The sequence below is a fragment of the Bufo gargarizans genome, chromosome 4 (genome assembly GCF_014858855.1).
Source record: "Bufo gargarizans isolate SCDJY-AF-19 chromosome 4, ASM1485885v1, whole genome shotgun sequence".
In the NCBI taxonomy this organism is placed as follows: domain Eukaryota; kingdom Metazoa; phylum Chordata; class Amphibia; order Anura; family Bufonidae; genus Bufo; species Bufo gargarizans.
The window spans coordinates 233,621,113-233,637,252 of NC_058083.1; the positions used below are offsets into that span (position 1 = coordinate 233,621,113).

The following is a 16,140-nucleotide window of genomic DNA, read 5'->3' on the forward strand; positions in this document are numbered from 1 at the left end:
TTCTACCTTAAATTGCACACTGACTAAAACAGATGTTGTAGATTGCCCAAAAAGTCTTTTTTTACTAACAGAATATGAAAGCTGTAGATATTAAACTTTAATTTAACACTTGCAGATCAGGAAAATACTGTTTTTTGAAAAAAATAGTGTGTTTTTCAAACCCCAGAAAATTATGGGTGCATTTCTACCTTAAATTGCACACTGACTAAAACAGATGTTGTAGATTGCCCAAAAAAAGTGTTCTTTTGCTAACATAATATGAAAACTGTATATATTAAACTTGAATTTAACACTTGCAGATCTGGAAAATACTTTTTTTGAAAAAAAAAAGTGTGTTTTTCAAACCCCAGAAAATGATGGGTGTATTTCTACCTTAAATTGCACACTGACTAATACAGATGTTGTAGTTTGCCCCCCAAAAATGGTGACAATGTACCAAAAGCTCAGATGCAGTGCTAGTGCACTGAGCATGCATAAAATGGCCGTCGCCACCACCTAACTAACAGAATTCTAAAAGTTAGTATTTTTTGGTCAATGGGCTAAGGGCAGGGTAAAACGATAGTGCCCTGCACCCACACAACTATTTGTCTGTAGATCGCTGAGTTAGATTCTCTCCTATGCTCTCTCTGAAATCACAAGTCCAGCAGCATCCTCTCCCTACACTTGTAACAGCAGAGTGACGTGCAGGCTCTATAAAGCTTATATAGAGCCTGGGTCACATGCTGCTCTGGCCAATAATAGCCATGTCATTAGTAGGCATGACTGTGATGGCCTCTTGGGGCAAGTAGTATGATGCTTGTTGATTGGCTGCTGAGCAGCCTTTCAAAAAGCGCCAAGAAAGCGCTGAACACCAAACCCGAATCCGAACTTTTACTGAAATGTTCGGGTTTGGGTCCGGGGTCCCAAAATCATAACGTTCGGGTTCACTCGACCCTACCAGTAATTACTCACCGGTAATTCTGTTTCCTCATAGTCACGACAGCACCACGGGGATTCCCACCTTAGCTAACTGGAAGGCTTCCTAGATTAGTGTAATTCAATGATGTATGGAACAGAAGTGCTTCCTTTTGTGCTCTAGGTTTCCTGTCCTAGGGGAGGAGTCCATCTCTCTGGTGGTGCTGTCATGACAATGAGGAAACAGAATTGCCGGTGAGTAATTACCAGCTCTCCCAGTTTTACTGTTTGTATGTGAAATGTTGTGCTGCCATACTGTTCATTCCACGGTTAGGGAGAAAGACTAATGAATCTTTTGATGCATGTGTCTTTACAGAGGAAGAGGTTCGAAGTCAGCTGTCTAAAATTAATACAAATAAGTCACAGGGGCCTGATGGAATTCACCCAAAGCTATTAAAAGAGCTTAGCGGTGAACTAGCAAAACCATTAACAGATTTATTTAACCAATCACTGGTAACAGGAGTCTTCCCAAAAGATTGGAAATTAGCAAATGTTGTGCCCATTTACAAGAAAGCTAGTAGGGAGGAATTGGGCAACTATAGGCCAGCAAGCCTGACATCAATACTGGGGAAATTAATGGAAACCATACTTAAAGAGGACCTTTCACTAGAATAAAAAATCTAAACTAAGCATACAGACATGGAGAGCGGCGCCCAGGGATCTCCCTGCACTTGCTATTATCCCTGGGCGCCGCTCCGTTCTCCCAGTATAGGCTCCGGTATCTTCATATGTTCGGCTCAATTGGGTGGAGCCTGCCGGCGTCTCCTTCTCCCTGGCTGGAGTGCTGGCCAATCGCAGTGCTCAGCTCATAGCCTGGGATAAAAAAGGCTATGAGCTAAATGCTGCGATTGGCCAGCGCTCCAGCCTGGGAGAAGGAGATGCTGGCAGGCTCCACTCAGTTGAGCCGAACATATGAAGATTAGAGATGTCCCAACTATTCGTCGGCGAACAGTTCCCGGCGAACAACGCTTGTTTGCATAAGGCCATCCTTCATATAAGATAGGGCCAAGGGCTATTCATAGTATTCAGTATATTGGGCAGACTAGATGGGCCAAATGGTTCTTATCTGCTGACACATTCTATGTTTCTAGTTCAAAATGTAAGACAGCCTCCTAGCTGTCTTACATTTAGACCTTTTTCTACCCCTGAAACAGGCGTAGAAAATGTTAAGAGATAGGCCTGCCTGGACTATCCCCTTGCCGCCCACTCCATGCCCACAATTTTAGACCTGTCATGAGTGGGGCAAAGTCGCAGATAGCGGTGCAACTAACTGTTGTGTTACCATCTGCGCCTGAAAAACACCTATATATGTCCTGCATACCAGTAAATTCCTTAAAAGTATAAATATTCCATATTGGTAAAAGATATATTAAATAAATGCCCTAAAACTCATTCAATTGTTAAAGGGGTTCTACACTTTCACTATTTTACGTTCCATTCACTCTCCCCAGCCATGCCCTGCTACTTACCAATTTACTTGCTGTGGCGATCTTATCTGTTGCCGCTGATTCAGCTAGCGGTCACGTGACCGTCCTCATCCAGGAAGCATTTCTTGTGCTGACGTCATGAATAGTTATCCTGGCATGCCTCTCTCCGAGGCAGTGGATAAAAGTTGTGACGTGACAAGAGATGGGAGGGCCAGACTTCAGCATGAATAGCACAAGAGCGCATAGGACACTTCTGCGCTTGCGTTGCTTTTTCCCCTAGTCTGGTTTCAGAAGCAGGGGTGGGCGGAGTCCACTTTCTCTGAAGCTGTGTGGGAGGAAACAGGAAGAAAGAACCCGGGCTGATGAACAGAGGGTGTAGTGGCTGAGCCTTCACTAACAGGAAAGGTGTAGTGAGCGTTTACAAACTGGCTTGAACTGGAGGCGCACAGAACTATGGGAATGGTTTTGGTCTACGCTAATCCACTCCCACTACCAGCAAGAACTTCAGGGCTGTAAACAACAGGATTTACTAGGAGAATGAAGTATGAATTGTGGAAGCAAAATTGCTTGCCAGTTACAAGGTTATAATCCATAGCAGATTGTAGGATCTTTAGATGATGTTTTACAATTTTTTATGTTCCCACAGAACCCCTTTAAAGGGGTTGTGTCACAAAATATATTGTACATTTTGCAAACCAGCACCTGGATCTCAATACTTTAGTCATTGCATGTAATAAAAAGTTTAGTATAGTCACTGAGTTATTTAATAATCTGTATAGCGCCTCCTGCCGTGTGTTCTTTTCCTTATGTTTTGTCTGTCTCACTGAGCTGGTTGAACGTGCTTGGTTTAGATCTTCAACTGCTACCAGCCATATGTTCTGTAAGAAGCTGTGACAGTTACAGTGAGATAACTGCAGTAAAAAGGACAACCACTGAGCTGCCGGGCTGGAGATAATCTATCAGAGCAATTGGAGCAGTGAATGTAGAGATCTCAGCACCCATGTGAGGTACAGGGCTGGTTTTAGCTTTGTTAGAAATGTTTTAGCTTTGTTAGAAATGTATTGTCATGTACTATATGATTTTTTACATCAATCATTGCATAACCACTTCATGTCCTGGAGCATTTGGAAGATGTGTCTTTATTGCAAATCTTGTCTCACTTCTTAGTAACAAAGCCTACACATCATAACAGACTTGATTTTGCCATACAGACCTCATGGACATGTTCATTTAGATGTAGGGATTGTACTCAAATTTCAATAACTACACAACGCCACATAATTACATATACTGCATAGCTGGTTTTGCAGCTACTGAGCTGCATGTCATATGCCCTCTAAAGTCAAGGTTTTGGTTTGGGAAATATATTTCCAGTATGAACATTGGCAACATTTACAGTATATCACCCTCTTAGGACGCTCTTTTCTAGCCAAAGGAATTATAAAATCTATTTCTCATCAATATATCTTTCAGACTGCTACTACATTGGAAGGTGACCCTACGTTTATGGAAAGCAATTTCTCTTAAAATCAGATCTTTCTCAATCATATGCTAACTTTTATAAATTGTAGAAAAGATAACAGGTTCACATGTTTAATAAATTGACAAAACATAACCTATTGGCTCTAACTATAACTGCATCCAATAACTCTGCGGTATATGTCCCCTAAGTGAAAGACATGACTTCTTTAATAAAAAAAGCTGTCCTCATTTCTATCAATACTTTAAAGGTGGAGGAATTGACCATAACAAATTGCCTTCTTGTATGGTTGGGATGGTAACTAGTGTAATGAAGAAACACACTGAATGCAGTGGGATTTTTATACATACAAGTAGCAAACACTCTATTTTCTAGGGCAGGGATGGCCAACCTGAGGCTCTCCAGATGTTGCAAAACTACAACTCCCAGCATGCCTGGACTGCCAAAAGCTATCAGCCTACAGCAGGGCATGGTTGGAATTGTAGTTTTACAACAGCTGGAGAGCCACAGGTTGGCCATGCCTGTTCTAGGGAATTAATATATCTAAAAATTCTGTGATTCTCACTAAACATAGCGGCAAATTTTAGAGATGTTCAAATTGATTCTGAAAAAAATCTAAATTGTTACAAATTTCACAAAAATTCATCTGGCAAACAAATTCGAAGTTTTTGCAATTTGCATTGGACGAAGTGCTTAAAAACGGTACCCAGTGCCTTACTGTGATAACTGGAGGGGAAAACCATGAGAGAGTAAGAAGATGGGAGATCACATGACAAGGGGATGAAGCTGGAGGAACGGCTTGCCCTGATTGGTTCAGCCAATCAGGGGGCAGGTCAGTAGGCAGTGGGCAGGCAGGTCCTTATGCTGAGACAGAAGACTCACCATTCTGGCTTCAGCTTGTGTCCAGTGCAATATACCCCTGTAAGGGTACTTTCACACTTGACTGCCAGATCCGGCAATCTGGACGCAAAAGGATGCATTTGGCAGACGGATCCGGATGCGGATCCATCTCACAAATGCATTGCAATACCGGATCCGTCTCTCCGGAAAAATGGATCCGGTATTATATTTTTTTTTGCATTTTTAAAGGTCTGTGCATGCACAGACCGGAAAGCCAGATCCGTTTTGCTGGAACACTTAATGCTGGATCCATTTATGCAGCACCTTAAAAAAATTTAACCCCACACACACACACACACAAACATTTTAAAAGTTTAATCGTGTTAAGTGCCCCAAAAATGTTTCAAATTTAAACCATGTGGAAAATGAATACAAGTATACTGACAATTGAGAGACATTAGCAGCATGACTGCAGGCCACAGCAGCCATACAGAATGAGATACTAGGCAAGACAACAACAGAGGCAAGATGGGGGACCACCAGCAAGGAAGGTAGGTGAGGGCTATACATCAGAAACAGCTGGATGAGTGGTGTGAAAATCCTCCCTCCCAGGTTTTATTCATTTTGACAAAAGTAATATTTTGGACACTGGCAGAGGACAACTTAGTCTGTTTGGGTGTCACCACACCCCTGCGGTGCTGAAAACCATCTCTGAGATGACACTGGAGGCCTGAGAAGAAAGAGATAGACAATGTACTGTGCCAGTGCTAGCCACTGTTCCAGTTTGCCTGCCCAGAAGAAGTCCATGGGATCATGGAAATGGGTATTATACTGGTCCTTTTTGAAAGAGATCAATGAGAACCATCTGAACCTGGTATTTAATGCCATGATCAAGGAAGAAACTGAATTCCTTGATCTGGTAATCAGAAGACAGAATAACAGATTTGTCTGTAATACCTTTTTTAAGCCGACGAATAAAAATAGCTTCATCCAATATTCCAGCTGCCACCTCCCAAGATGGCTTGACAATATTCCCACTGGCCAGTTTCGGAGGATCAGGAGGAATTGTACGGAAGATCTACGTTTTGAGGAGGAGGCAGCTGGAATGCGACAACTGTTCCGGGAGAAGGAATATCCGGATGAGGTGGTTGAAAAAGCCCTGGAAAGAGTTAAAAAACTAGACAGACAAACCTTTTTCGATAACCAGGTTGAAATTAAGAAAAAATCTCGGACAAGTGAAGAGATGAACAATAGGATCATCCTTCCCTTTAATGATGACCATAGAAAAATACAAAAAATAGTGAAGACACATTGGCATCATATACTGAATGATAAGGTGATAGGCCACCTTCTACCCACATCCCCAAATGTTATATTTACTAGGGCACCTAATCTTGGCATTAAAATAGCCCCCTCTGTGAAAACTAGAGAGAAAAAAAGGTCATTGATAGGAACTTGGATGGATCTGAAAGGGTTTTTTAAATGCGGCAAGTGCATCCCATGTAGAATTAACAATAAACCCCGTAAGATCACCATAGTCCCCTCCACACAAAATTCATTCGTTTGGGACATCAAGGATTGCCTCACATGCAATTCCTCCGGTGTGATCTACCTAGTCCAGTGCCCTTGTAATAAACAATACATTGGTAGAACCAAACGGTTACTAAAGACGAGGCTGGCTGAACATATATCTAACATCAAGAAAGGCTACGACAAGCATTCCTTGTCAAAACACTATAAGGAGGTGCACAATAGTGACCCGGCCAGCCTCGTCTTTGTGGCACTGGAAAAGGTGGATCAACACTGGAGAGGAGGCAATTTCATCAAACACATGTCGAGAAGGGAATCCCGACGAATATATGAATTTGGGAGCCTGCTACCATCAGGCCTAAATTCAGAGCTGGAACTATTTGGCTTTTTATGAGAGTGCCTAATGTGGGATTACATATTGAGAATAGGGCTGTCCCCATATAGGAGTCCAATACTATATTTACCATCCGAGTTATTAACATTGTTAGGTTTGCCTCCAATACGGTTAGACATGTATTGTATTGTGATATCTATGACAGGCATTAGATTATTGTGTCCAAATTGCCGCTAATATACTCATATACATTGTATTGGATATCCACTTTGGTTGTTTCATTATACAATACTAGTAATTCCTATTTTATCATTTTATTTTAACATTTTATGTGTTCATCAGTACACTAATTAGTGTATGCAGTTAAGTATCCAATATTAACTGACATACCATGGTTTTAAATGGAATCGCATATCCACAAATGGGGTATAGGCTGAGGTGGCAGAAAAAAACTCCTTTTCTCTCTATCCTTGCCTTCTATAAAAGAAGGAATAGAAGAATCATTGAAAAACTATATATTGACATCAAAAATGGGACATTACCAACTATAGACCATAGAATATCAAAGATAAACTGTGAGAATGGAAGTCCCGGATATTGAAACAGAAGGATTACATCCTGAGGTCCGATCCAGATTTTGAAGATAACCCTGGGAAGTATATAAGGCGTATTTAGACAGGTATGGCATAACCACTGAGGAAGGGAGAGTGACAACTCCCGAAACGCGTCTGGGTTTACGCCATATACCTGTCTACACTTTCCTAAATTGCATGGCCATGCAGACAATATTCCGATACCTGCAAGATTAAAACATCAGGAAACCGCAGTTTGAAATCACCGCCGAGATACAAGGTAGACGTCACTACCTGATCACACAGGAAGTGACGTAGGTGCTGTTTCGCTAAGCATCCAGCGCGGACACCGAGTGGAACCACGTGAGACGCCGGCCTCCGATACCATTCAAGTTGTTCCACGCACCTCGGCTGCACTGCGGTAGAATATCCTGAAAAGTCCGACCAGAATGCAGGACTGAAGACACATATGAATGAGAGGTAAGCGGCTATTAAGCCGGTCATTTCATCCTTACCTTATCTTTGCCTCATTGCATATTTTGGGACTATGATCTGACCAACGAAACAGTGCTGGAGCCTGTTAGGTCATAGTAATACCATCTCCATGGACTCTTAAACATAATCAGAGGACCTCATACAACGCAGTTTCAGGACTCTTGAGAAACCGATCATCTCCAACTAAGAAAATCATTACCCCATTGTGGTTATATTTATTTTAGTGTCATTTTATAAAGTTGTTGTTTTAAGAAGTTTTATATGTTATTATATACATTTTTATTAATTCAAATAAATGTGTACCAAATGGTAGAGTGCTCGTCCTTACACCTTTGATCAACTAATTTAGGTAGCCCTGAAACTGGGCGTTGAGCTGGGAGTTGTCGGCTTGCTGCCTGGCCTCAGCCAGGTGGGGTACGTGGAAAAAGTGCTCCATCATGTTAAGGAGACTGAAATGGCTACTGCTTCTGCTGCTCGTGGTGGCAAGTGGGGGGGAAGGGGGGGTTAATCTGCAAGGGCAGAGGGAGAGTTCCCTTTCAGGCAAGCTGCGTACACAGTGTTTCCTAGTTATAACATAATTTGTCCTCTCTTTCTGTAAGAGGAAAACATTCCCACATTTTGCCTTAGTAGCAAGGGTCTAAAAGCATGGCTATGCAATAATCATCAGACTGCTTGATGTCAATGATACGCCTGTCACTGCATAAGCAAGCCAGCATACAGGTGACCATTCTTCTCTGCTGCTGAGGTTATCTGGTGGATGACAAAATCATGGCTTTCCTCTGCTCGTACAAATGCTTGAGCATGTGCAATGCCGAATTACAGCGAGTTGGCATGTCACAGATTAAGCAGTGTAGCAGCAGGCTGTTCTGTTGTTGCAGGTCCACGAGAGCGTCCCTTTCCAAGTAAGAGTGACTGAAGTGCTTGGACAGTCTCCTGGAGTTTGCCAGCATCTTGTCGCCACGATGTTGCGCCCATTGTCACTGACCACCTTGCCCAGTTAGAATCAGCGGGGTGACAGCCAATGGGATATTTGCTGGTTGATGTACTTGAGCAACTGCTCGCCGGTGTGGCTACTTTCCCAGGATGATAAGCTTCAAAGTGGACATAGGGGACATCCTCTGCGCCTGGAGGAAAGAAGATTTGTACACAAACATAGAAAAGGATTCTTTACGGTAAGAGCAATGAGACTTTGGAACTCTCTGCCTGAAGAGGTGGTGATGGTGAGCTCACTAAAAGAGTTCAAGAGGGGCCTGGATGTATTTCTGGAGTGTAATAATATTACAGGTTATAGCTACTAGAGAGGGGTCGTTGATCCAGGGGGTTATCTGATTGCCTGAATGGAGTCGGGAAGGAATTTTTTTCCCCTTAAGTGGGGAAAATTGGCTTCTACCTCACAAGATTTTTTTTGCCTTCCTCTGGATCAACTTGCAGGAGAACAGGCCGAACTGGATGGACAAATGTCTTTTTTTGGCCTCATATACTATGTTACTATGGCGTGGCAACGCTTGACCACACACATATGATAGGAAGGAAGAGTAGTGCGAGCGACTCTGTGCCCAGCTGCTGTTGGGAATAAAAATGTGTCCATGTAGGAGGAGGATGCGGATAAGTGCCTGGTGTTAGAGTCAGCCCTACACAATTGTGGAAGGGTGAAAAGGACCTGGCCTCTTTCCCTGGGTGCTGCCTTACTACTGCTGGAAAAAACATTGACCCAGAGGGCTGTGAAATACATGTACTGTTCCTGCCTGTAAGAGCTGTTCCAGGTGTCCACCATGGCGTTAACCTTGCCACACAGCGAGAATCGCAGTGAGCATCCCACATTGTCCACCATATAAAAAGTACAAGGCAGGGATATATTTATGGGAGAAATAATGCCAGCTAGGAATCTTCCAGTGAGGCTGAGAGGACGCCACTAGCTCCCTGAAAGCAGTAGACTCGACTAAATGGTATGGCAGCAAGTACATAATTGCCAGCAACTTGGCCAGGTGGGAATTAAGTTTGCATACCATTGGAAGTAACTTCCCACAATTTGACGCAAAAGTACATCAATGATGATCGGTCGGGCACAGGAGCTGTGACTGACCACTGGCTGTGGCATAGAAGGTTTTTGTGCGGGGTACGGGTCCCCAATAACCCCAGTGTTTTACATAGTAAAAAAATAAAATTGTAAAAAAAGATAAATAGATGCATTTGGTATTGCCGCATCCATATCGACTTGCTCTATAAAAATATCACATAATCCTTACCATCAGATGAACATCATAAACAAAAATAAATTAAAATCATGCCAAAACAAAAAATATTCGTTACCTTGCCTCACAAAAAGTGTAATACCAAGCGATCAAAAAGCCATATGTACCAATCAAACTATAATTTCATCCTGAAAAAAGCCCCTAGCTAAGAAAATTGCCCAAAAAAATAAAACCAAATATGGCTCTCAGAAAATGGCAACACAAAAACAAGATTTTTTCAAAAATACTTTTACTGTGTAAAGATAAATAGACATATCTACCCCATCAGGTAAATGCTGTAACAATAAATAAATAAAAACAGCGCCAACATTTTTTGTCACATCACCTTGCAAAATGCATAATATCGAGGGATCAAAAAGTCATATGTACCCCAAAATGGTACCAATGAAAACATCACCTCATGTCGCAAAAAATGAGCACCCACATAAGACAATCGACCCCAAAAACAAAAAAGATGTTTTTTTCAGAAGATGGTGATTTAAAAAACATGATTTTTCCTAATAAAAATGCATTAGGAAATAAAAAAAAAAAAAAATATATATATATATATATATATAAACTTGGTATCTCTGTAATCGTACTGACCAGCAGAATAAAGATAACGTTTCGCTTTTCCCGCATTGTGTACGCCGCAGCAACAAAACCCAAAAAGCCTTGACAGAATTGCTGCATTTCTTTATCCTGCTTCACAAAAAGTAAAATAAAAAGTGATCCAAAAGTTGTCTTGTGTTGCTTGCAACTTCCATTAAAGCCAATGATTGAAAAGTTGTGCACAGCCTGCGATGTGTCGCATAGCAGTATGTTACATGTCGCATTGTTAGGGCTCTATCAAACGAGCGGGTGCCGTGCATGGAATCCGCTGCGCGAAAAACAGCCAAGCCCCGTTCCGGACAGCAGAGACACGGAGCAGTAACATGATTGATGCTCTGTGCCTCTCTGTGACCTTTTTACTACAATTTCACAGTGAGATAAAGTTGTCACTGTGATTTTTTGGCAAAAAGGTCACAGAGAGGCACGGAGCATTATCAATCATGTTAATGCCCCGTGTTTCTGCTGTCCGTAACGGGGCTTGGCTGTCTTTCATGCAGCGGATTCCACGTACGGCATACGCTCATGTGAAAGAGCCCCTACACCATTGACTTTTGCCGTGCGACACATGTCGCCGCCTAGTTGTACCTTTAAACAACTTATTTTATAGTATCAATTAGAGGTTCAAAGATTGTTGGACTGCCGCTATTGTGCCATATAATTGTGTGTGCACATAGTAATAGATTTTTCACATTTCTTAGCTCATCACTTGATAACACTAGTTAATTTTTAATCTAAATTACCTAACAAAGTTCACGTTCAATAAGACAGGTGTTAAATTCCATGTAAATTCCAGTTCAGGTGGTGAGCAGCTGCTTCCTAAGTGAGGATGGATCGTGTGTATTATATATTTTTCATAATTATCCTTTTTTTTAGAGAAGTTTTTTCAGAAAGACATCTGATGGTAAACCTCTATTCGGCAAAAGAAAATAAGCTGTTAAAATATGCCAGAGCAAAAAGATCCCTGGATATAGAAAGTTACTGTACCACAAATGGCTGTTGTGACAGTAGAAATGATGACTGCAATCTATTCTACATTGGGAAAAATGCAACATGTTACTGTGACACCTTTTGTGACCAGGAACCGTTGGGACATGTAGACTGCTGTCCAGACTTCTGGACCACTTGCATTGGACAGAATCTAGAAGAGCCTTCTACAACGAATGCCCCCTCCACTTTATTCCCTGGAACCTCTGATATACAGGGTAAGGTGAATTGTATGCCTAGAGCCTTTGTCAGTGAAGTGTACTTTACAGTCACCGAGCTTACACAGTAACCTCTGCATTGTCTGGATAAACACAGAGTAAAGCCATCGTGGTTTATTATGTTTTGTATAGAACCTACATTTTATCACATACAAGGGAATTGAGGCATTGATCATACATAGACTAGATGGTTTTGTAAGTGTGTACATAGTAATGAATTGCCCATATTTTGCATAATACACCAAGATGAATACACACAGTACAATTTATCAATTAGCAGAGTTATTAAGCTAATTGATTTCAAGCATTCTGCAAAGAAATGCCAAATTGACTGTGATGTTTACATCTCAAAGGAGTTGTGCATAGACTTCCGCAAACCCAATTAAAATGAATGGACCAGTAGAAAGGATAGTGGCTCAGTATTGATGATGAATTTGAAACAGTCCTATGCTATTACGGTATGTGTGCTATCATTTCTACTCAGCAATTCTTCTTGTTAACTGCCATAACGGTCTCAAAATCAATTCAATTATCTATCTTGCTCAATTAAGATTGGTCAAGATATAAAATTACAGAAGCAATTCAAATGAAATGATTTTATATTTAATAAAAGCTGCAATGTACTCAAGTGTTACATTACACTATGCCACAATTTCTGACCAGTAGCCATGGTCATTAACAATATTGGTAAACATGCTTTAATACATTTTAATTTGATAGTAACGCAGTTAAGTAGGAAGACTAAGGATGTACTGTAGGTCCATTGTAAAAATGTACAATCCTACACTGCTAATTTTGAGAAAAGACAAAACCCCTGTGAAGTAGATGCCAATTGCCTTATACAGGTCCTTCTAAAAAAATGTGCATATTGTGATAAAGTTCATTTTTTTCTGTAATGTACTGATAAACATTAGACTTTCATATATTTTAGATTCATTACACACAACTGAAGTAGTTCAAGCCTTTTATTGTTTTAATATTGATGATTTTGGCATACAGCTCATGAAAACCCAAATTTCCTATCTAAAAAAATTAGCATATTTCATCCGACCAATAAAAGAAAAGTGTTTTTAATACAAAAAAAGTCAACCTTCAAATAATTATGTTCAGTTATGCACTCAATACTTGGTGGGGAATCCTTTTGCAGAAATGACTGCTTCAATGCGGCGTGGCATGGAGGCAATCAGCCTGTGGCACTGCTGAGGTGTTATGGAGGCCCAGGATGCTTCAATAGCGGCCTTAAGCTCATCCAGAGTGTTGGGTCTTGCGTCTCTCAACTTTCTCTTCCCAATATCCCACAGATTCTCTATGGGGTTCAGGTCAGGAGAGTTGGCAGGCCAATTGAGCACAGTAATACCATTTACCAGTGGTTTTGGCACTGTGAGCAGGTGCCAGGTCGTGCTGAAAAATGAAATCTTCATCTCCATAAAGCTTTTCAGCAGATGGAAGCATGAAGTGCTCCAAAATCTCCTGATAGCTAGCTGCATTGACCCTGCCCTTGATAAAACACAGTGGACCAACACCAGCAGCTGACATGGCACCCCAGACCACCACTGACTGTGGGTACTTGACACTGGACTTCAGGCATTTTGGTATTTCCCTCTCCCCAGTCTTCCTCCAGACTCTGGCACCTTGATTTCCGAATGACATGCAAAATTTGCTTTCATCCGAAAAAAGTACTTTGGACCACTGAGCAACAGTCCAGTGCTGCTTCTCTGTAGCCCAGGTCAGACGCTTCTGCCTCTGTTTCTGGTTCAAAAGTGGCTTGACCTGGGGAATGCGGCACCTGTAGCCCATTTCCTGCACACGCCTGTACACGGTGGCTCTGGATGTTTCTACTCCAGACTCAGTCCACTGCTTCCGCAGGTCCCCCAAGGTCTGGAATCGGTCCTTCTCCACAATCTTCCTCAGGGTCCGGTCACCTCTTTTCATTGTGCAGCGTTTTCTGCCACACTTTTTCCTTCCCACAGACTTCCCACTGAGGTGCCTTGATACAGCACTCTGGGAACAGCCTATTCGTTCAGAAATTTCTTTCTGTGTCTTACCCTCTTGCTTGAGGGTGTCAGTGATGGCCTTCTGGACAGCAGTCAGGTCGGCAGTCTTACCCATGATTGCGGTTTTGAGTAATGAACCAGGCTGGGAGTTTTTAAAAGCCTCAGGAATCTTTTGCAGGTGTTTAGAGTTAATTAGTTAATTCAGATGATTAGGTTAATAGCTCGTTTAGAGAACCTTTTCATGATATGCAAATTTTTTTAGACAGGAATTTGGGGTTTTCATGAGCTGTATGCCAAAATCATCAATATTAAAACAATAAAAGGCTTGAACTACTTCAGTTGGTGTGTAATGAATCTAAAATATATGAAAGTCTAATGTTTATCAGTACATTACAGAAAATAATGAACTTTATCACAATATACACATTTTGTGAGAAGGACCTGTATTAGAGGTCACAATTGTTTCCAGACTCCAACTATGACCATCAGAGTAAATTCTTATTATATCATAATTTTAATAAAAAGGCATCCAGTCCATTTTTCAACTTGTTCAATAAACCAACCATTACAACATTATGTGACAAAGTTAAATAGGCTCACTAATCTTGCTAGAGCTAGATATAAAATGAAATGATCATTACAAAGATCTCTGTATAACAATATTGTCAATTGTCTCAATGGAATCAGGTATTGAAACCTTCAATACCGCCAGCCATTAACAATGTATACAGTGCGGTCTTCATTAGTTAAATAAGAGGCAGCTGTGGACTAATTTGCTGTGCGGTACTCGACTGCAGGTGGCCGTGCCATGAACTGCTAATGGCCGAACCAGCTAATGACCAACTCTTAAGGGATTATATACAGGAGTATGTGACTGTAAATAATATTATAAGTGATAACCAGCATGGGTTTACCAAGGACAGAAGTTGTCAGACTAATCAGATTTGTTTTTATGAGGAGGTGAGTAGAAGTCTGGACAGAGGGGTGACTGTGGATGTAGTGTTGCTGGATTTTGCAAAGGCTTTTGGTAATGTCCCTCATAGACGTGTAATAGGTAAAATAAATTCTATAGGCTTGGAAAATATAGTCTGTAATTAGATTGAAAACTGGCTGAAGGACCGTGTCCATAGAGTTGTGGTCAATGATTCTTATTCAGAATGGTCCCAGGTTCTGTCACGAGGGTGTCAAGAACCACGCCTGACTCCGTTATACCCGGGGTCAGGAAGTCGCAGCGGTTGGCTGCGCGCTCTATGTAGAAAGATAGGGCTGTTTCTTTATGGTAGATTTCTGGGTTTGCTTTGCAACCCTTTTTGGCTCACTCAGGGATCCGTAGCTCCTTCTCCTCAGCTGTTCCTTGTCCAGCACTCCCAACCTCCTTATATTCCCCTCTCCCACTTCTCTGGTTGCCAGATATAGAGCTTCCTGCCTGGACTTCTATACTGACCCACTGGAGCTGTGTTGCTGCGTTCCCTGGTTGTTGTTCCAGAACGTTACCCTCCGGATCCCTGTTGGGCCTCTGTGGTCTGCTGTTGTCGCCCACCTGGGATTATATGTTTGTCTGTATTGTCTGTCCTCTCCTTGGTGTTTTCCTCTTAGTGTCAGTGGTGCAGACTAGTGATCCCACCTAGGGCTCATCTTAGGGAAAGCCAGGGTTTAGGCACGTGATCGGCGTACGGGTGAGGAACCCGTCTAGGGACGTCCGGGCAGTCAGGTGCCAGCCACAAGGTGAGTCAGGGGTCACCACCTTTCCCTCTCCCTTGGGCAGGGCCTTCCCTCTTCCCTCCCTTTGCGTGACGCCGGTCATTATATTATATCTGGCCCTTATTTTGTGTAGGTAAAAAAAAAACAAATAAAAAAAACTTTTTTTTACCTACTTAGAATCCAGTATGGATCCAATTGCTACTTTGACAATTTCATGGCCTGTCTTTGGAGGTGGCAGGATTGAAGGCGTCGGTCCTCCAGCAGCAGCAGCAATTACAACTGACCGCAAGCCCAGCGGTTGCTACAGGTAACCAGGTTGTTGCAGAACCCAAGGTTGCTCTCCCTGACAGATTTTCTGGGGGAAGGGACAAATTTGTGACATTCCGTGATGCCTGTAAATTATATTTTAAGCTGTGCCCTTACTCCTCTGGTAATGAAGAACAGTGGGTGGGGGTTGTTATTTCCCTGCTGCAGGGGGACCCGCAATCCTGGGCGTTCTCTTTACCCACTGATTCCCAGGCTCTCCGGTTAGTGGATGAATTTTTTGGGGCCTTGGGTCTCATATATGACGACCCTGACCGAGTAGCACTGGCCGAATAAAAATTACGGAGACTCCTACAGGGAGAGCAGCCAGTAGAGGAGTATTGCTCTGAGTTCCGTAGGTGGGCTACGGATACCCAGTGGAATGATCCGGCTCTCAGGAGTCCCTGGTTGGTAGCGCACAATCCAGTGGTGGATTGGCAGGCCAGGGAGATATTGGAGTGGAGT

General features: G+C 42.2%; 1 protein-coding gene across 1 annotated transcript in view; it reads left to right on the forward strand.

Moving 5' to 3' along the window:
- The first annotated feature begins 5,452 nt into the window (after positions 1-5,452).
- Positions 5,453-16,140, forward strand: part of LOC122935346 (tubulointerstitial nephritis antigen-like) — a 131,585-nt gene continuing 120,897 nt past the window's right edge. Inside the window, exons 1-3 of the mRNA XM_044291111.1 lie at positions 5,453-6,037; positions 11,225-11,295; positions 11,349-11,677. Of these exons, the coding sequence (XP_044147046.1) occupies positions 5,453-6,037; positions 11,225-11,295; positions 11,349-11,677 (985 nt within the window). The remainder of the gene's footprint in view (positions 6,038-11,224; positions 11,296-11,348; positions 11,678-16,140) is intronic.